We start from the raw sequence: 22772 nt of genomic DNA on the forward strand, positions 1-22772 counted from the left end.
TACCGAGTAACAATACACGTGAGAGGGCCAGTCTTCATGGGAGCTTATAAAAGGAGAAAAGGCAGTACTAAGGAGAGACTACTAAGCCTATTGATGAAAAGAAAGCAAAGTTTTGGAAAGGACAGTAACATGAGCCAATTGAAAAGATGGCCGGAAAATGGGCGGAGCTTGAAGTCCATACCTGAATACACCATGTCTTGAAGAGACAGCTATGCGCTGCCTATGCGAGATCCACAAAAAAGATTAACAACCATTCTAACACACAATAGTGTGTTAGAATGGTTAGCATTCTTTTTTGGTTTTCAACAGACAAACCTATACAGCAGGAGTGGCCTTTGAAGCACAAATAAAGCCATGCTCTGGATACATTTGAAGCTTTCTTCTTGCACATTTTTTATGCCTATGACAAGCACACAGTACAAGTTGGACTTGGGAATGAAAAATGCTAATAAGAATTATGTGGGAATAGCTACTCTCAAAGGGGATGACTCTCTGATGCTGGTATTTCTGGTGGATGGGCAGGCATGAGGGAGTTTCAACGGTGGAGCTGGCTGAAGTTCTGCAATCAGATACAATGTAGTTCCTCCACTGCTAAATAAACAAAGAGTTGGACAGACATGCCAATGTTTGACAACTGTTTTGTTATGACCAAATTTAACATCTGGTTGTTATCAAGTCTCGAGCACAGTTGTAACTTAGATTCACTAATAGTAGCAAGTTAGTGTAGATTTAAAGTTCATGTTCTCATTTGAGGTTTTGAGAGATATTGCACTGTGGCTTTCTTGAGCGGTGATCCAGTGCATGCAAAGAGAGATAACAGCTGTAAGTGCATTTAAGTAATGGTAGTTTGGATGTTTGAGACATAATACATACCTAAATGGAATATTTGTGCCAACAGCTTTAATCAAGTGGGAACTTTTCCAGATAGCATTCCATTCTTTTAGATTTTAGCTTGTCTGTGTCTTTATAGAAGTAGACAGACCACAGATAAATAATTCTTGACAAAAACCCATAATAATGGTCTGCCAAAACTGCTAGAACACATTGCTCTGCAGAATACAATTCCACGCTTGTGTGACCAACCTCACTCCAACACAAATACCACACTCTAGTTGACTTAGACACTTTCTGATTGTACGAGTGTTACGTACAACTTCTTCCTACACGTAATCAAAGGCAGATTGCTCAGCGACCTCTCACGAGTGGCAGAGTCTTCAGCGACCTCTCGCGTGTGTGCATGTGTAAACAGAAGACGCTGTGTGACGCTCGACTCTCTTTCACCAATACCTTGGAGAGTTCCCCGTATTGATGATATTCTGTCTAGGTTTGCTGGTGCTAGGCATTTGTCAAAGATTGATTTGGCTTCGGCGTATCATCAGGTCGAATTGGATCATGATTCAAAGCATTTAACTGCTTTTGTGTCACCGGTAGGGACCTTCCAGTTTCGGAGGATGCCTTTTGGGTTAGCCTCGGCGGCTGCAGTTTTCCAACGGATTATGGAAAAAGTGTTGGAGGGTGTATCTAATGTGGTAGTGTTTCAGGACGACATTTTGGTGGGTGGTAAAAGTAAGGATGAACATGACAGGAATGTTGCAAGAGTGTTAGAGTGTTTGGAAAATAGAGGTATTGTGCCTAACAAACTCAAGTGCACTTTTGGTGTTGAGTCAATAGAGTATTTAGGTCATCGTATTTCAGGAGATGGTATTGTGCCAAGAGAGAGTCTCATTGAAGCTATATCTGAAGCTCCTTCTCCTATTTCTAAAGAACAGATTATGTGAATTTTATGCTAAATTTATCTCTAATTTTGCTGGAAAAACTGTTCACATGAGGGAGTTACTCAAGAGGAAGACAGTTTTTTGTTGGAGTGATGACTGTCAGAAGGAAATTTGCAGATCAAAAAAGAGTTAGGTTCCTGTCAGATTCTTACTCCTTTTGATCCTTCCTTTCTGTGCACTGTGTCGGTTGATGCTAGTATAGATGGTTTGGGCGGTATGATCTCTCAGGTCAAGCAAGGTAAGGAATATACTGTGGGATTTGCGTCTAGGGCTCTGAGACCAAGCGAGAAAAATTACTCTGTTATTGAGAGAGAGCTTCTAGCTTGTTGTTGGGCCGTCGAACGGTTCAAATGTTTTTTGTGGTGGAAGACTTTTAGGCTTCTCACGGACCATAAGCCTCTGATTCCCATTTTAGAGGGTAGGATTGTGAAGGATCATACACCAAGGATTGCTAGGTTAAGTTTGAAGCTTCTGCAGTATAATTTTGTTGTTGCTCACATACCTGGTGGGAAGAATACTAGGGCTGATTATCTTTCGAGATCCCCGCTGCCTCTAAGGAAGGGCGAGTGTGATGTAGACATTTCTGATGAATGCCTCATTGCTGCTGTGGATGCTTGTTGCATTGGCTGTTTTTCGGAACGTGATTGGTTTTGTGGGATGGAGTCAGATGCAACTCTCAAAAAAGTAAGAGAGTTGGTTGTGTTGGGGTGGCTAAAGGAGAAGCATCTTGATGCTGATCTCCATCCTTTTTCCAAGGTTGCTGAGGAGCTTTCGGTAGGAGATGGTGGAATGGTCATGAGAGGGGATAAGTTTGTTCCTCCAGAGTCTCTCAGAGCTCGTATTATTGATTATGGTCATCAAGGACATCTGGGGCAAACTAACACGAAGAGGAGGATTCGTGCTGTTTATTGGTGGCCTTCTATGGATCGCCAAATAAATGATGTGGTTGAAGGGTGTACTACATGTTGTACCAGTGACAAGGTCATTAAGATTGTTTCACCACCTATGCAGTGTGTTGAACTACCTGATGGTCCGTGGTTGAAGTTGGCCATCTATTTTGTTGGACCGTTCAATATTTTACCCAGCAGGTACAAATTTGCACCGGTTGTTGCTGATTATTTCAGTAAGTGGTGGGAGGTCCATTTCATGACTGATCCCAACTCAAAAGAAGTTATCACATTTCTCCAGAGTCTTTTGGGTAGGGAAGGTTTCCCAAAAGAAATCGTCTCTGACAATGGGGTGCAATTCACTTCAAAGGAAATGTCGGAATTCCTCAGTCATTCAGGAATAGTACACCGGCGGGTTGCGTTATATCACCCACAGGCCAATGGTTTCATTGAGCGCAATAACCAGATCTTGGTGGAGTGTATTCAGTGGGCTGTTTCAGGAAATATTGACATCAAAGAGGCTGTGCAGAGTATGTTGTGGGCTCATCGTACTACTCCAAGCACTATTACTGGGTCTAGTCCTTTCTCGCTGCTTAGGGGAAGGGAGGCTTCTTTCCACGTGTCCTGCATGGATGAAGAAATGGGGAATGTCATTTAAAAGCTGTGAGATTAAAGGCATTAAAGATGCGGTTTTCTCTTCAGGTGGGGGTGAGTGCAGGGCATCTCCTCAAACTATTGTTGCTGGTGAAGATGGATTTAAATCCAACATTAAGGTAGGGGATTGGGTGAGGATTAAATCTCCTCTTAATGTTTCAAAGAGGTTGTCAAAATTTGGCCCACCAGTTAAAGTGGATGCTTGTTCACGTTTTGCTGTAAAGATCAATGGGAAGAATTGGTGGAATCTTTCTAGAGTGTATAGGATACCTCAGAGTTGTCGTGAAACTTGGTCTTGATTCGGAAAACTCGGGTCAATATCAATCTGATTCTAGACAATGCTCTGGTAATGGGAAAGAATGCAGAAGTAAGTCTTCCTTGAAGTATGTTCCACCACGTAGGTCTTGTAGAACTAGTGTTCCACCAGATCGTCTTAATTTATAGAATGTGATCTGTATCTCCTTGAAGTATGTTCCACCACGTAGGTCTTGTAGAACTAGTATTCCACCAGATCGTGTTAATTTATAGAATGTGATCTGTATCTTTATTTGAGTTCCATCTTTAATGTGTTCTTTTACTTTATCCTGCTTGTATTTTTTCCTCTACCAGATTCTATGAGGACCCAGTGTATATTATTGTTTCTATTTTGTTTCTGCATATGTTTCTCTTTTCTTTAGTTACTAATGTGTACATCTTCTTTTGGTTTTATTTCCATCTATTTTAGTACATGCATTTTCTTTGTACTTAATTATCCGAGAGAAGGGAGATGTTGTAGTAGTCTCTTCTTTAGCTCTATGTATCACTCATGTTCATCATGGCCATGATGTCACTGTCATAGCAATGGAGTGCTGTGGTTTGAATCTCTGGGGAGGCCAGTTGGTGTTCCTAGAAGCTGTGGAGACATACAGTGAATAAACCTTGTGCTCTTACACTTATCCTTGTGGTGTAATCACTTCAACTACACAGCTGCATTTTGTCCTTCGTGCCCCTCTAAGCTGAGGTGTAATTTGAGTCAGCTATCCAAGATTCAGATAATATAGCAACATCGTACTTACCCAACCTGTCTCAGAACCAACACACTCTGCAGGATATATAGTGGACCCGATCTTCACAACAAGCAACAGCATCAAGTACAACTCCACCACTCCGCTCACATGGAACGACCACTCAATCATCCACTTACAAATCAACACACCTCAAGTCAACACCCCTACCACGTTCAGTATTCTAAGCTGCAGCCTGGACAAAATCACAAGAGCAGACTGGCTCAGTGCCCTCAGCACGGATTAACCTAGTCCCCCAGACAACCTCCACAAGGGCATCAATAACTTCAACAACTGGGTCAAAAACTGTGCAGACTCCAACGCATCCATCAAACTCAACAAGCATAGTAGATGAAACAAGCAAGCCAGCTGGTACACAGAAGACCTCCGAGATACGAAACAACACTGTAAACAGTTAGAAAAGGAATGGAGAACCAGCCACACCACCACTGACAGAACTACCTAGAAGGCTGCACTCAGATGCTACCACTAGCAAATAAGAGACACCAAGAAAGAAACACAAATGGACTGTATCAAAGAAGCTCCAACAGCTGCAAGGAGAACTTTTCGATTGTCAAGGAGTGCATCTTGCCCTCAGCCACTGTCAACATCATTGCGCCCCCCACCAACTCTGCAACAACCTGTCTAACTTCTTCCACAGCAATACCGGAAACATCTACAGCAACTTTGTACAACAACTCAACTCCAGAGAACTCATCACTAACCTACCCACCAGCAACCAAGACAGCAACCTAACTGAATGGACAACCCTCACTAGAATGAACAAAGCACCAATCATGCAGATCAACACTGTCCCTATATTTCAATCATCCACCCTATACACTGATATGTTTACGGGATATCCCGTGCCTCATACGTTGATTTTTCCAGAATACACAAGTCTAAGTTAGCTTTCTATTTAGCACTACTTGGTAGAGTGGACTGCCTCCAATGTTGAGCTATGTCTCTTTTCCCATTGACAAGGCCCAGCTGCAACACTGTCCTTCTCGCATTTGTGAAGCCTTCATCATCTACAATATCTAACCCTACAATTCTGGGAGTTTATTCAATCGGGCGATGCAAGGCAGCTCCCATTGAATCTCGTAAGGCTCTCAAAAAAGGTTGAGTCACCTTGCAAGTCCTAATTATGTGCAGGAACATCATTCATACACCAGAGCCACTAGGGTTTAAATATATACTGCATAAGTATTTAAATTGAATCAGATGGAATCACTTCAATATGGCGGCAATGGATGCCAGGTCCAGTTCATCTAAGTCATGCTGCCATTTCCCTTGAAGTTCATGGAAAGTGGCAGGTGTGTTAGTAATTTGAGATTGGTATATGGCTGTAATTCGACTTTGCATTAGTAGCTAGGAAGTAATTAGGTTAGCCTCTAGTGGGCTACAGTTGTGTACATCTATAATTGTTGTCACGTATGGTGCCAGTGCACAGTTGTAAATATTTAAAGAATTGAGACTGCTCTAAACCAAAACCCTTTTGCATACCTTTAAATGATTTAAAAGTGTTAGACACATGTATGTTCCCTAGAGTGATACTCCCAAGTGGTCCCATTCCCAGACTCCTTCCAAAGAACGGATCTGAAGGAGTTTATTACCACAAGACACCCTCCCCTGTAATTTTCTAGTCCCATTTGATTAATTTTGCCCCTAGATATAGTGCATGGGGGGTTCCCACCCATTGCCCATTGCTCAAGTATATAGGCATGATCATCAACAGGTCCGTATATCCAATCGCTCAACAGCAAAATGTGAGCAGTTCTATGCAATGAGGCTGTATCGACCATGGTAAGTCCCCATTGCTTGCTACTTTGCAGCATTTATTAAAGGCCTCTCAAGAAGGACCACCACCGAATATGAATATTTTCAGTAATGGAAGTAAGAGTGGTGTTGGGCACACAGTACGGGTACTTTTGCAATTATATATGATCTTAGTAACAATATATGATCTTGGGGAGAACCACCACCACAGTCAGTGCCACCTGCCCTATAAATGATAATGGCAGAGCAGACCAGAGCAGAGTGCCTCTACAAATATTGTCTAATTAGGGTTTAAAATTGTCTGTCCTAGACTGGGATTCCTTGTCTACACTTTGTATCCCCAAGTATTTAAACCTGGTTTAGTGACAATCAATGCATCCTAGTTTACCCATGGCTCCATTGCTTTATGCGACTGATGTGTAAAAATCTTGTTTTGATTAAAAAACCAAAGTATTTCCTGATTTAATCCAATAATTATATAATCAAAGGGCCAGAGATCTCAGGTCATCCCACATAAATCAGAAGGTCATCGGTGTACAAGTAACCACATTCTCGCAGTTTTCAGACCATCTGAAACTAGTAATACAGGTGTCTTGACTCAGTAGATGTGCAACAGATTCCACTGCCAGTGCAAAAAGTAGAGGTGCCAGTGGACATCGCTGTCTCACGTTCCTTCTTAGGTCAAATGATTCAAAGGGAATTCCTCCCAATTTCACTCTTGCTCATGGTGGTTTAAATAATAGTTTAACATAAGACAGAAAATATGGGCCAACAGAAAGAACAGGAATTGCTATGATAGGCTATTAAAAGCCTTCTCTAAATCTATGAGCATTGTGGATAAGAGCTCCTTAGAGCCAACTTGATAGCATTATATGGTCTTCTAATGTTACGTGTAGCTGAATGGTGTGGCATAAAACCGCTTTGATCAATATTCACCAAATCAGTAATCAAAGTAATTAATCGCATTACTAGTATTTTGGCCAGTACATTAGTTTCACTATTAATTAAAGTTATTGGCCTGTACGAGGTACAAATATGGGCTGTTTTATCAGGTTTTGCAATGGTCGTTATAAGGGTTGATTCAAGGTCCCACTTGAAGTGCCCATTGACATGGGCATCTCAGTATAGATCAAGTAGTGGTTTGGCTAATATGTCCAATTGATACTTTAAAAAGTCCATAGGGAGTCTGTTTCTGGCCTTGAGATTTAACTGTCAATAGTTGGCAAATGGACTCCAAAATCTCCTCAGTGATGACTGGTTCATCCAGTGGGATTCACTGGTTGAGTGTGAGTAACGAGTGTGAGTACTTATGTAGGTTGCCAGATAGTGAAGAGTGAAAGTCTTCATAGAGTAGTGTTCAGTATTATGTAAAGGCATCGGCTATGTCTCTCAGGCTGGCATGAGGTGCGCCATTTTTGCCTTCAATATATGTGATATGTGTGTTCCCTTCTTCCTTCTGACCAAGGCAGTAAAGTAGTTTAATGGTTATGCAACTGTGTTCATGTCGGAGGCCCTTGCAGGCTTGCCAATGTTTTCTTGACTTGTCTAATTGTACCTGGTGAAATTCATTGTTTAGTTTTTATGAGTATGAGCAGATTTGCTTCTGATGCATGCCTCATGTCTGTAGTCTTGTTTAGCTGTCTTTATTGCCACTCTCTTTTTGAAATGTTGTTTTGGATATGATTATACCTCTAATCACTGCCTTGTAGGCTTCCTATATGACTCCTGATGAGCTCACTGATCATGTGTTCAACTGGAAATATTGTAAAGAGCCTTTGGGAAGTCCCCTCTAGTCAGTCACAATGCACTCAGCCTTTCCGATGGGTAAGGCCTTGGCTTTTTATATTGTATGTGGATCTCTAGAGGCAGATGGTCTGAAAGCTCACATTGCTTTTATCAGTTATTTGTCAAAAATAAATAGATGGAACAAAAAAGTAGTTGATGCGGGAAAATGATCTATGTGATCCAGAGAAAAAGGTGTATCCCCCTTGCTGAATGAGAGTACTGGTGCCAGATGTCTCTTAGCCAATTCTGTGCTCCGAATTACACAAGTGCATAGACGATGGTGTAACCTCCAACAGGGATCCTGTTCGGTCCAGTTCAACTTTCATGAGCCCATTAAAGTCGCGGCCTATAATGGTGAGACCCAGTAGTGTGGTAAGTACGATTGTGCTGAGATGAAATAAAAAAAATGCTTAAGAGGTCGGAGGAGGCAAGTATTCAGATGCAATCATGACTGGGGAACTATATAGTGGATCTGCATTACAACATATCTCCCCAACTTATCAGTCTGAAAATGAATAATCATTAACTTTACTTGGGTGCTAACTAGGATTTCCACCTCTCTGGAACCTCTATGGAAGCCGTCCTGGTAAGCGTTAGAGAGCCCATACCGGTGAAGACATTTGCAATCAATACCCATTAGGTGAGTTTCTTGGAGTAGCACAACTCGGCTCCATATTGTTTAGCTTACTTGAGGTTTGCCCCCCTATTCATTTTATTTAGGAGACCATTAGCATTCCATTGGAAGCATTTTAGTCAGTGGCGGCTCCTCCACTGCAGCTTTGCGAGGCAGGGCAGGTCGGGCGGGGCTGCTCTGCTGACAGAGCAGGGTAGGACTCATTTTCACTGCACGAATATTTGGCCGGCCTTCTCGGGCCGGCTAAACTTCGATGCACACTTAGCATGTTCCCCATCCAGGCTGCATTACAGCCTGGGTGGAGAACATGCCCAGGCCCCAGTCCATGTCTGAGTGCCAAACCAGGGCGTTCAGACCAATCGCAATGCTGCATTGCAGCGTAGTGATTGACTCAGGGGAGCCTGGGTCTTCCTGTTCCAGCCGCAGTGACGAGGAGGAGAGACGCGACGAGGACACGGTGAGGAGATAAGTTTAATATCATTTTTATTAACCCCTTACCACCCTCCCCGCCCACCACCCCTGATCTAAGCCGGCCACCACAGCTGTTGAAATGGGTTGATGAGAAGGGTCTGTGTTTCCTGTGTATTTTGCTGTAATAAGATGGCTACTGTTGTTTTAGACCTACAGGTGGGGTTTCCATTAATCATTTCAGAATATTCAAATTATTTGAATGCATTTGTTGTTATGTTTTTGCTATCATTACTTGTAATGTTTGTTAGGTCCATCTACGTACATTTGTGTTACTAATTGGATATGGATGTTTGTTTCTGGTAATGTAGTTTGGTAAATCTTCACATAGAATGAGTTCCTTTTTATGTCCCTGCACTTTATGTGACACAGCGGGACCGATATGCTGGTCCAGATGGATGTGAGTTCCTATTTTCTGAATTTGTCTTATTGCCTGCAGGTCTGACCATTGATTATCCGTATTAACATGGGAGCCAGTGAGATGGCTCACTAATTTGAAAGCTCTCAGTTAACTACCGATCACAGGCATGAAATATGAGGAGATCAACTTAGCATTATGTCCTACTGTGGATGGTAAATTTATACTATCATATTGGGTGATTGGAATATAGCTGAATGACAAAGGTGCAACTTCAAACGCTGTAAAAAAAGTATTGTTAATATTCTTTTTTGTGAGGTGTGTAATTCTCCTCCTCGTATGTTTGCTAGATCTGTTGTTAATCAACAAAGTGTGACTATACACCTTTTATGCTCTACATCCCAGTTGCCAGTTTAATTTTTCCCGATTATTCGCCTGATTTAGAGGACGGTGGAAATGAGACTCTTGCAAAAGCAGACGTGCTGATTCCAAAACAGGGATTTCTCCAAATTCATCACTAGCTCCATCATTTCCTGGGCTTAACTGTGCCTGAAACTGCGGCTCATCCTCAGCACAATATACTGCAGGGATTCTGCACGACAAGCACGCAGCAAAGAATGAGGATGTAAAGGGTGTGAATGAACACAGAGAGGCCCATTCACAAACTGCAATTTGTGATACTTTTAGTAGGACCACAATAGTAGTATTTATGTTAGGATTGGGCAGTGAACTTCGCTTCGTTTGCGGAATTTGCAGAGTTTTCTGCACTCCGTACTTCGCGGAGCTCACGGAGTGCAGAAAACTTCACTTTGTGATGTGCAGCGGAGTTTTTTCCCGGCTCGTGATCGTGAACGGTAAGTTTGTGAGCGCGAGCTGCTGCTCGGGTAGAATTTCTGCCCGAGCCGCAGGAATACCAGCACAAACTGCAGTTTGCATTGCACTCCGCCACTCGCGGAACTTCGCAGAGTATTTTTTGTAACTTCGCGGAGTTCCGCGTAGCAAACCTCCGCAAACTATGCCCAGGCCTACCACAACATCCCATTCACAAAGCTACAAGTGTAAATCTCCATCCCCTCCCCTCCTATCTTTTCTATGTGGAGATCCTCACAAATGTAAGTTTACTACTTCGTAGTAAAGCCACTCAAAGATGTAAGAGTAAATTACAAGAGTAAATTACTCACAAGTGTAAGTTACCTTTGTGAATAGCCCTCAGAGTGGTTAGGTTTAATATGGGTGTTCACTATGTTAAGTAGAGGATGTGTGCAGGGGCACTATGTATGTGTGGAGAGTGTCGTCTGGAGGGGTGCTGGTGTGGAGAATGCAAGCAGAGGAAGTAAGGGTATAGGGCAGGTGTGTGAAAAGCATCAGGACATAAAGAGAAATTGTTAGCAGATAACATGTACTAATGATATTGTGAGCCCGGTGATAGTAAGCTAGAATGATTCAGGACTATGTGTTGGTCTCACACCATGCACATTCATGTATTCAGTTTCCGTGAGAGTGTGTGCACAGACTGTATTTGATTGAGAGTGTGCATGGATACCTGAAAAGATAGGCGTTCCAAATTCGATTTGAGAGCGGCATCTTTCATCCCAGTCTCCCAGACAGTAACCGACTTGCAGAACCACTGACATTCCTATTCCAAGGGTGTTCCATTATGCGTTGACATCACGGAACATGAATGGAACAATACTGTGTGCAAAGGGTTTTCAAGTGCAAAGTACAAATTGATGGTGAAAAGAGAGTGTTGTCAGTAAAACCAAGGCAACATTACACCACTATATATGTAGCTTGAAAATGTGAGAGAAAAATAACTCTTAATAAATGAATGAGGGACTCACACTTAGGCAACCTTCTCAGATCTATCTCATACACTGGTTCCCAATAATACAACTGATTTGCATGGTACTATCTACATAATTAATAAACATATTTGAGCCATTTACAGGTCTCTCAGAAAAGGCATTTTATCTGTTTTAAACATGTGGTTTTGCACCAAAGTACTAGAATGGAGAGGCAAATTTATCCGGGTTTTGTATCGCCCTTGTGTAAGATAAGGGGTCGCAAGGGCAATGAAAAGTTAAATCTTTCAAGCCGTACAAGGCCACCTTGCGTGGCCCTGAGTGGCTTGATAAATCTGGAGTAACACAAAGCAGCGCTAATCACTGCCTTGCCTACTCTGCCCCAGCATGGCGTTCTATGGGTGGAGTGTGGGTGTTCCCATGCATCCATCCATGGAGTTTGGCACATTCCCAGATTTACCAATGCTGGTAAACCTGGGAATGCATCAAAACGCTATGCCTTCCCAGGGGAGGTGCAACGAGGAGAAATATCTTTAAATATATACTATATAAATCAAATCTTTAAAGTCAAGGTTGCACATATCAGTCCTCCTGATCACAACCAGGAACAGACAGAAACAACTGCTTGAGGTAATCAAACATGCCAATAACTCCCCACCCCTCCCACGCCATCACAAGCCCTATGCATTAGCATTGTGGAGTTTTGTGACAAAAAAGTCAAATATTTAAACATCTCTCTCCCCGTCATTCTCAAGAACATATCTAAGGAGAACCTTTCCTGCAAGGGGCTGCAGCTGTGGTCCTTTTTCTCCCCAATCTCATTGTCAGAGCTACTATTAACTTTATTCAAGGTTAAACTCTCAAACCTCCTTTGTGATGCCTTTCCGGGCACCATCAGCAAACCCCTAGCCAAACAGCTTCTCCACATATGGTCTACCCTGATCAACTCCTCCCTTGAACAGGGCACATTCCCAGACCATCTGAAAATGGGAAAATAACTGGATCCAGACAACCTTAACAAACTAGCAACCGGTCTCTACTCTGCCTCTTCTAAGGAAGCTGATCGAAAGCTCCATATCAGGCCAAATGTTGTCTCACATCCACATAAACAACCTCTTAGATCCTTTTCAATCTGGCTTCCATCAGGACCACAGAGTCTACAATCTCTGGGTTTCAGACACTGGCAACTCCTATCTTCCTGTGCTCTTTGATAATTCTGCGGCATTCAAGACAGTTAACTACCAGACCTTATTAAACACTCTTAAGCAGAAAATGTGTTTTGAAGGTGTAGTCCTAGACCAGCTCTCTTCTTACCTTACAAATCAGTCTCAAGGAGTAACAAGCATTGGCATAGCCAATAGGTCTCGCCTTTGGGACCTTATAAGTGTTTAGCCATTCAACAGCTGCATAACTAAATACTTATAAGGTCCCAAAAGCGAGACCTATTGGCTATACCAAGCGGCCGTGTGTCCGTGAAAGTGATCGCGATCAAACATCAAAGCGGCCGCGAAAGTGAAAGTAATCGCAGTAAAGCGCGGCGCGCGCGCCCGCGCACATGCACTGTAGCTCTAGGCTGGCCTGGTAGCACTTTTTGGAGCCCTCTCAATAAGTCTCGCCAGACCATGCGCTGGGTCAGGCGAGACCTAAAAATTGGAAAAGTAGTTTCAAAGTCAGTTAGCCCACAGCAAGGAGTCACACAATGTTTGATTCTTTCTCCAGCCCTCTTCAACCTCGATATGGAACCCCCTTGAAAGATCCTCAGGATCTTTGAATTACATTTTCATATATATGTTGTTAACACCCAAATATACCAGAGAGTTTCTCCCACTGATGACCTCGCTCTCTTATCAAACATGATGATAAGAATTCAATATTGGATGACAAACAACCACCTCAAACTAAACTCAGCAAAAACAGAATTTTTACTTATCTCCTCAAAGAAACCCAACCCATTGCTTCAAGACTGGATGTCACTCCTGCCTGACTTGAAAGGCCATCAATCGAACATTAAGAATGCCAAATCTCTGGGTTTGACCCTAGACAGACATCTCAACCTCCGTAATCATATATCATCCATGGCCAAGAGTGCTAGATTCAAACTAAGTATACTTTGAGGAATCAGGCACCTGATCCCAGAAGAGCACCTAAAATCAGGTGTCCAGGCACTTGTTCTCTCCAGACTAGGCCACTGAATTGCTTTCCCTATAAGACATCCCCAAAATCCACCTAGGATCGCTCAGAGAAGTTCTACATGTGGCAGCACGCTTCATATCAGATCATAATAAATTTGATGACATCACTCCTATTTTACGTTCCTGCAGTGGCTGTAGAGACAAGAGCTCAAAGCACTTCACTCCTCTTCACCCTCATACCTAATTGAGAAACTGAAAATTTCAAGAGCTAATCAGGAATCTAGAAGTGTTCAGTCCCTCTTCTTTGAACCTCTCACCTTCAAGAAGGAGCACTACATGTCCCCATTCTTTGCTTGAGGTGCCACAATAATCTGGAACTCCCTCCCTCAGAGCCTCTGCATGTCCTCATGTCACATGACCTTCAAGGGACCTCAAAGTTCTCTTATTTGAAAGACACAGGTTAACTTCCCATGTTGTAGCCATGTTTGCATGTCACCTTCGGATGCCCCTCAGTCTTTCCCTCCACTGTTTATTGAGGAATCTTACACAACAGAATGTCTGCCACATTGGTTGATGTTAAGTGCTCTTCTCTATATGTTTGAAATTAAGAGTATGTGCATGTCCTCCGCGTGAGGGGCACCCTATCACTGACTCTTCTAAGAGTAATCCTTTGTTTTATAGATTGGGTACTGATCTGTGTTGAATCTATATTAAAGCGCTCTAATGCCCCTGAGCCTAATCTGTGCTATATAAAATCACAAATAATTACATTGCTAAAGGGGTTTTACAGCAGGATCATTTATATCGAAGCTATGCCCATCCAAAATGAGCATGAAATGCAACATGATGCCACAAGCAGCTAGTTGCAAAATATTTACTTCTACAAACAGTGAGTGGGGATCACATACCAGAGGGCATGAGACTTGACTCAGAAAATAAATGACCTCCGTGATTTCAGCTCAGATACCCCCAATCCTGCCATGCTCAGAGCGCACTTGGGTGAAATCTCCCCTACAAATCCTCCAGCATTCTTACCTTCCTGGAGGTTGGTGTACTTCCATCTGAGCTAGGAGTCTCCTTCTCAAAAACACTTCGCTTGCTGGCCACACCCTCTGGAATTGGGAAGAATTCTTTTGTACGTGTTGGAGACTTGATGGATTCAGATTTCTGGAACGAGAAGATGGTCCAGTTAATACCTGTTGGCACCACCCTAAAAAGAGACATGCCCGCCATACTCGTCCACAGCCTCCAAGATCCAGAAATAAAGGTAAACAACTCTAAAGGCTCCCTAACATAAAATATAACCTTTAAAGGGAATAGTAGCTGAACGATTAGTTTTTAAGTGCTAATCTCCACTAACCTACCAGATTTATTCAATATTCTGTTCAAGCCAAGGTGTACTTCATACTGCTTTTTAAAACTGCTTTGGTGTTTGGGGCAATCCACTTTGTTTTTTTTAAAACAAATGTCCCTGAAGTGGAGGGAATTTTCTCCCTGTGCGTCTGTGACATTTTTGCTATTTTCCTGCATGAAGTCACTGGTACTGAAACGAAAATATAAAAAGAATCCATTCTTGCTGGTGATTAATCAGGCTAGCGCGTCACTGATAAATATATAAAGAACATGGCTTGGCAGAATCCCAACAATTGAAATGAAAGCTCCTTGAAGGGAATGGAAAACAGGAGCCAAACCCGGATGGCACACAAAAGAGGTGCAGGTCCTTCAATGCCCTGGAACTGGGGGCGCCCCTGAAGAAAGGAATAAGGATAGGGGGATCTAAGGGCACAGCAGTTGAGAGTTTGCTGTAGAAAACTCTGCAGCCCCCCTATTTCAATGAGGCAGCGGAACTGGTCATCTGAATATTTTCAGCAGGTACCCCATCCTACCACATTGTAAATGAAGGTGTTGAGTCCATTTATCAACCCACCTTCTTTGTCATCGTGAACGGGTAATGTGGCAAGTTTATCCCCAAATCAAGAACCATTAAATATCCTTCCTCTGAAACTGTCTCCCCCACTGACCTCTGACCTGCCCGACAAAGTAAGTAAGAAGTTTGGCCATTGACCGGACGCCTGAGTTAGAGTGGGCAGTCAAGTAGCCAGTGTTCATTGTCTGTCACCACCTGGTTTATACCGGTGCTAGTGGGCAGTGAAAATTAAAAAATGGCCTCCGCACTATGGGAGACAGCTCTAATGATGCGGGGGTCATTATTTTTCCTTATTTTCAAAAACTAAATCGCAAAGCAGGATTTTGTTTTTGAAAATAAATAAAACAGGTTACAAATGTGACATACGCAGAGCCATCCATCAAACTTTTATTACATTGACAGGACACGTGGCGACGTTGGTTCCTGCAAATGAAAGAGAGGTCTCCTGAGCTGGCGGACATGTTTAGATCTGGAGGATGGCTCGTCAATGTTACCCTATCACGCTGACGGGAGTATAGACCGTCCTCTGCAACCTAGATCAGCCCCTCAGTCACGTTCGGCTCGTGAGGTGGTGCAGCTGAAACATGCATTATAACTTGTACCTTTATCTTCATTGTCCTTACATTAGAAGAGTGAGCCATGTCCTAGAATTAGCCAATCATTTTAGCCCTTTACATTTAACAATACTATTTTAACTCCCTCCTTTGCCATGGACACATAGATGCCTGACCCTTCCCCTGGGTGACCAGCTTTTTGGTTTCCATGACCCAGACTGTGCCACATGCTGGATGCTGAACACTAGAGCTATTTTCCTCACGTTTCATGTTTTCAACGATTTGCATTTTGCTTTGGATGCGCTGTGGAGAATGTGTGCCTCTGCCTCAGGTCATATTCAGAAAAGAAATTGGCGTCTTTGTTATTTTTTCATCAAGAAGGACCATGACATTGGGGCTAATATGCCCTTGGCATTGTCTTTGTGTTCTTACACTTACTGCAGCATATATATAGCCAGGCGCGCCTCTACCTGTGACGCGCATGCTGTTTATATGGATGTATGACGTTACAACGCATGCTGTTACAACTAAAGTTTTACAACGCGAGTGCATTGACAACGCAGGACATTACAACGCAAGTCTTTACATCGACTTGCACTAGATGGCGTGCTAACATTAAAAATAGTGTAGTTTACTATCCCAACACCTTCCCTACTGTTACGTGGACTGGACTTGGAATAGTAAATTACACTTTTTTAATGTATATGTATGCTGTGTATATCTGTGTCAAGAGTGAAAAAGGCCACGGTTTTCAGGTGGCTCATCGAAGTTGGCCAATCACATTCTTCCGTGTGCAAGTCCAGGTGTTCGAGCCTTGTTCCAGACCAAATGGGAGCCATGACCTACAGTCTGCGTTCATCAGTCTTACTACCTTCGTGGTATTTTCAGTTTTATGGGGGCTATATCGGTTTTACCTCTGTGGGGTTTTCTCTGTGCCAATTGCATCTCTCAAGAGTGGAAACAAAGCTACCGTTGCTTCTCATCCCTTAGGGGGCTGGCACCTCTACAGGTTTCAACCTTGCTGGAACATACATCTTCTTTAGATGGAAAGGTGATTTCACACTCTCTGACTGAGAGGAGTTCTCAGGATTGGGTATTTCAACACTTCAGTAACACAACAAGCCTTGCATTGGGGCTTAGGGCTTTCACATCCTTTGAGGCTCTGTTCCTCAGAGAAGTTTTTATGTTCTATTTGATTAAATAACTTGTTCCATTGTTCAGTACTCTGAATAATGTTTGGTAAGATGTTTCAGAGCGGAAGTTGAACATACTGTACTTTGCTGAGCAGGAGTGTATTTAAATCCAGTCCTCTCATCACAGCAGTTTCTATTGTGAGACCTTGAGGTGCTAATGCCCCTGATGAGTTACCCTTGCTCCTGGAGTTGGTTGTGGGGCAGGTATATGATATCATTTGTGTACAGCATTGTTACTTTTCTCTGTGTGATTTATTAGGTTATCTGTATCATATCTTGTCTTACAAAAAATGATAGGTGGGTTGTAGTAAATGTCATTCTTTTGTGGTGGACTGCATGAGTCCAAAGCACTGGGCTGGCAATTAAAGAACTGCGACCTGCTGCTCTTGAAGAGAGGGTTTTAAAATGTACTATACAGAGGAGCATCTATGTATGTGTATGTTCATCTATATCTGTATCATATTAATGTAGGACGGTGACATTTGTTTTTTGCTGGGAGCTTTTTAATGTCATTCCTTTGAGACTTACAGAGAGCGCCCCACACCCACGCCGCGCAGATGCCGCAGAGACGCGCGAGGGGCTGACTCCTTTTAGGGGAATCATCTTAGCTGTGTGCACCAGAGGACATTGATGTGAACACCTGGCAAGTATCTCAACTTACAGTACTTGTATTTTAGTGTTTTTTCTCAATTAGTGTAGTTGGAAGATATTCTATAATCACATTCCTCTTTTTTTAAACCTATCTCTCTATTGAAAATATCAAACCAGTTTATTGGTCTTTTTCCGCTATCAAACAGTGTCCTCTCTTTTAGGTGTAATACCTTTCTCTCTCTGTTGCTTTTTCTTTTTTCAGCTGTTGGTGCCTACGGACTGAGGCTTTTCATGAATGTTGAACAAGTCCATTAATACCCTTTCAAGGTTTCAGGAGATGTACTTGGCCATGATCACCTGTGATAGAAGGATGGTGCTCTCTGTGAAATGAGACAGGAGTCTCTTTGAATGGCAGCGACCATGCAGGTCATATGAAGGCTTATTTAGGCCTTTTATGGTGGGGAGGGGATTCCACTCTAGATAGTTGCTTTTAAGCTCATTTCTTTCCTTATATTTATGTTAAAAGTGAAGTTTGGTGTCCCCTGAGTTAGGCATATGAAGCCTCTTGCAAGATGTCAATGTCACGGTTTCACTGGCAAGGACTATGGACAATTATTCCTAGGCCACATGCGTGGTTCCATGTTTTACAGACAGCAGTCCTGATACAACTTACAGTATGCCTTACAACATAGGAGTGAAATGCATTTTATAAAGCGGATGTTTGAAGGGAAATTGAATTAATATATACCGTGTGCATAACTCCTATTGTGGGCAATTTGGTCAGCATTCCTATGTTTAGTGCACATCAACACGCGGTTTGTGGTACAGTTGTGGCTGTTACTAAATCACTTTGTTTTGCTGTGCTCAATTGCTATGGATTCTAAGATATGCACACATTTGCTTTGATAATTTTACTTGTTTATAAACAATAAATAGAAAAAGGCAGTAGGAGGATCTTTTTCTGCGGCTGTTATCTATTCTTTTCTTGAATTCTGAGGCTTTTGGGCCTGGCTCTACTAGTGCTTCGTGTACTACTTACCCTTCGGGTGTTAGGCACTACTAATGCGTTAGAAAACACTTGTCCAAGAATATCTCCTGATTTGGTAGAAGAGCCTTTCGTGCACATGATGTTTGAAGGCAGCTGACAAATAATTGTTGCTGCTCCTGTTTATGAGATAAGTATATCTCCTGGGTCCTTGGTGTTAGAGGCATAGCGTGGGATAGTCTGCTTGGATCCTCTTTGCTCATCCTCCTTCAGAGCCCTGTATCACTTCCGGATCATTATTTGGAAACTCAAAGGTTTATTTCATGCACATTTTGGTGTTAGGGTTGCTTCCTCCCTACAGTGGGGCTCAACATCTCTTTCCAAAGTCTTCTGTATTAAGGCAGGTCATCTGTGTTCTAGGCGTGCTATATTGATGTTAGTGAGGCCTAGCATCCCAAGTGGCTTGGTTAGCCACAATGTTATACCTTTGAACCTTTTTATTCATGCCCATGTACCAGTGTTGTGCACCCTTTGGGGATGTACACATGGACTGCTCCACGCTACAGCTTATTTTGGACCAGCTGCAAAGTTCCTGCTTCCTCAACCCTGGCCTCACTGTCCTTCCTTTGAGGCTGCATGTTGGTGCAAACTGGATATTTTTCTGAGGAAATATAATGGTGTTGGTTCAGGTACAAGTTCCTTCTCTTTGGTCTCAAGGCCTCATGTCTCATAGCTACTTCTCCATTGTGTTGGTTTTTATTGTATTTGACTTACCAAAGGCTATGGGCCCGATTCACAGAACTAACTTAAGCCAAAATCCTAAACTTACTACCATTTTGGTATTCACAGAAGGCACTTACTCATTTTGGTATTCACAGAAGTTAGGAGTCCTAACTTTAGGACTTCTAAATGCCTTCTGTGAATACCGAAAGCCTTAAAATTAGGATTTTTCTCAGTTTAGTAGTAGTAAAGTTAGGAGTCCTAACTTTAGGACTCCTAAACTGAGAAAAATCCTAATTTTAAGACTTTCGGTATTCACAGAAGGCATTTAGGAGTCCTAAAGTTAGGACTCCTAACTTCTGTGAATACCAAAATGAGTAAGTGCATTCTGTGAATACGAAAATGGTAGTAAGTTTAGGATTTTGTCTTAAGTTAGTTCTGTGAATCGGGCCCAAAGTGTTCTTTCTGTTACAATGTTTAGTTTTTTGGCTGTTCATTGTACCTCTCTGATTGTACCTTCCACCCACGTTTATGGAGGTTACTTATGAGAAGGATACAGGTTACTGCCTAGATACATATGATTTTGAGATATTTCAGTCTTAACTTCTTTGAGTGGCTGAGCTGGGGATGCCCCTCTGCCGTGATTGCAAGTTTGATTTGTATGTGGTATCCATTTGAGGTTTATTATTTTGCACTTATTCTATGGCACGCTTTTTGGTATGCTTTGGTAACGTCTGCCTTTTGTTTCCTGGAATTCCATGCTCCCTTCATATAGGTGTCACTTGCTATCAGTTCCATTGATTTGTGCTTCAGTGGTTGCACCAACTACATGTGCTGCGTGTGGGTGTACCCTTAATCGAGCAGTCTCCGTTCCTGGGCATAGGAACATGGACATATGTTAGGCAGTGTCACTCCTTTAGGTTGGAAGACTGTGCACCTTTTATAACTCTGCAGGCTCTGATCTGGCCCTTCTGCTGGTTTGCTGCTGCTATGGGTGTGTGTATTACTGACCACCTATAGGGGGGGCTGTTTCATTTTCAAAAGATATAAGCTAACATTTATAGCTTTCAGTTGCCAATGGTCTGGTGCTTCATTGGTCAGTCGCTTCCTTTCGTAAGTGTAGGGTTTGAGCCATTACTCTCCACAAGGGTCAGTAGTTGTCTATGACTTGTAGACACCTACATGTTGTCTGTTAACCTCTTCAGTGCCCCGCCCTTTCCCCGCCCTGTGCCGGGCGTTGAATTAGCGGGCGGGGTTCATGACGAGATAGTCTCGTCATGGGCACAGCGCAACCGCGCTCCATGACGAGACTATCTCGTCATGGGCACTGAAGGGGTTAAAGATTAACTTAGCCCAGCTTTGTAAATGTTCATCATGTGACACCTATAATGAGGAAGAGGCACAGAGTGGTAAAGCTCTCTTTACTCTCCTGCAACGCTCATCATATTGAGCCCTACCGTTGCTTGTCACAGTCTTAGGCTCACGTTCCCCGCCTCTGGTGTGGTTTGTTTTCTACCATTCCAATATTGCTCGAGGATTATAAACGACGTTACCAGGTAAAAGGTCAAGGAGCATATTTATTAAAAAATCATACAGCGCAGCAAGTTACCTTTCTGCGTGATAGGGAAAGGGCAAGAATGCCCCATATTTAACATTATATGGTGCATTCATGTCTTTTCCGTGCTCTGGTGCACAATGTGCTGCCTAGAGCCAATGCAGGCAGCCTTGCGCCATGGTGCACGGGTGCCTATGTTGTGAGCAGGATTCTTTGTGTACAGGAAGGGACGCCTTTCTGCACAAAAATAATCCCGAGGCATTTTCCTCGTTCTATGTGAGCTGCAGAATGCAGCACACATAGAACGTGGAAAAACGAGAAAAAATAATTATATTTCTCCTCATTATGCCTTTCCGGGGGAGTCGTAGTATTTTGACGCATTCCCAAGTCTAATAATTCTGGTAAATCTGGGAATCCATGAGTGGATACACGGTAACTCCCACGTTCCGCCCATGGAGCACCTCCCTGTGGAAGAGTAACGCAACGCAGCGATTTGTACTGCGTTGCGTTACTCTAGATTTATCAAGCCACTGAGGGCCACGGAAGATAGCCTTGTGTGACTCGATAAATCTAACTTAAGAGTTGCAGTGCTCTTGTGCCCCATTGCGTGGCACAAGGGCGACGCAACTCTTTGATAACTTTGGCCCCAAGTATTTATGACCTAATGGCCATGGGGAGGATGGAATGGCGACATGGTTACATTTAATGCAATTGTGTGGATGACTGTTTTCAGAACAGTGCTCGCTCCCAATTTACGTGGAGTGTCACAGAAAGTTGAATTCACTGTAATGACCATTTACGGCAGGCAATAATGACATTTAAATGTATGAGGTCAGGAGTGTGATAAATGATTGAACGTTGTTTAAATGTTTTTGACTGATGATGTGGTGAAGAAAGTGAATATTCTTGCGATTAATGCAACTTCATTCAAGTGTCTGTAGCCACTGTGTGGAATGAGTGTGTGGAATAAGCCAGGCTACTTTCAAGCCTCCGAGATAGCTCTATAAGCATTGTATGGGACTTTGCACAAATATGCAAGGCCAGTGATGAGTGAGTTTTGGTCAACTGCATCTTTACAGTTTTATGGGGATGAGTGAGTCTATTTAGAAATGTGTGTATGTGTATGTGCGCATGTGTGTCTGTCCCTGTATATATATTTGTGTGTGTGCAAGAGAGGGAGGGGCGGATGGAGAGAGGTCTGAAAGGCTTGATATAGCAGCATGAGATTGGTGATGTGGTAAATGTGTATCGCCATTTAAGTGCAAGGACCAGTCATGTGGGAATGAGTCATTAGATAGGTGTGCCAGGCCAAAACAAACAACAACAAAAATAAATAATGTATATATATATAAATATATATATATATATTTTTTTCTTGATTCTGTGTAGGAAACTCTGCGGTGGGTAGCTCTGAGCCACAAAAGGCATCTGTTTTTTCCTTTGGTTCTCACCTGCAGTGCAGAGGCATATTTCTCCAGTTTCGCATCAAGTTTGAAATTCCTGGATGGAATCCTTAAGCTGGCACTGTTGAAGCAGGAAAAGGTTTTGGTTTGGTTATAATTATGTCACCTTAGTCCCCATGATATGCATATTGCTTCACTTAGAACTGCACAAATTTGTTTTTACACAAGCTTAATCTTCTGTAAATCCCTATTATTGGATTTACTGTAATTCACATAATTTTGCCTATTTTGTTATACTTACTCTTTTTGCATGTGGGAGACTGGTATGAGTAGCAAATGTCATACAGAATTATGTACCTGAGGACCTACCTCATGTACAATTTTCACCCAAACAACTTCCAAGCAAAACCACCATGCCCATTTATTCTTGCAGATGTCCTGCTTATCGCAATATATGACACCCTATATTGTCTCCAGATTCCCTCACATGCCTGTAAGTAAGAATTGCTTGTTTCTGTCCATAACCT

At 42.6% G+C, this 22772-nt stretch overlaps 1 protein-coding gene across 2 annotated transcripts in view; it reads right to left on the bottom strand.

Annotated features, from left to right (window-relative positions):
• The window catches only part of LOC146859710 (uncharacterized), a 296642-nt gene that overhangs the window by 23444 nt on the left and 250426 nt on the right, over positions 1–22772 (bottom strand). For both annotated transcript variants that reach the window (XM_085643456.1, XM_085643457.1), the window contains exons 8-9: positions 22294–22366; positions 14353–14484 (exon numbers count right to left, since the gene is read on the bottom strand). In XM_085643456.1, coding sequence (XP_085499582.1) covers positions 14353–14484; positions 22294–22366 — 205 coding nt within the window. The remainder of the gene's footprint in view (positions 1–14352; positions 14485–22293; positions 22367–22772) is intronic.

The sequence above is a fragment of the Triturus cristatus genome, chromosome 3_1 (assembly GCF_964204655.1).
Source record: "Triturus cristatus chromosome 3_1, aTriCri1.1, whole genome shotgun sequence".
Classification (NCBI taxonomy): domain Eukaryota; kingdom Metazoa; phylum Chordata; class Amphibia; order Caudata; family Salamandridae; genus Triturus; species Triturus cristatus.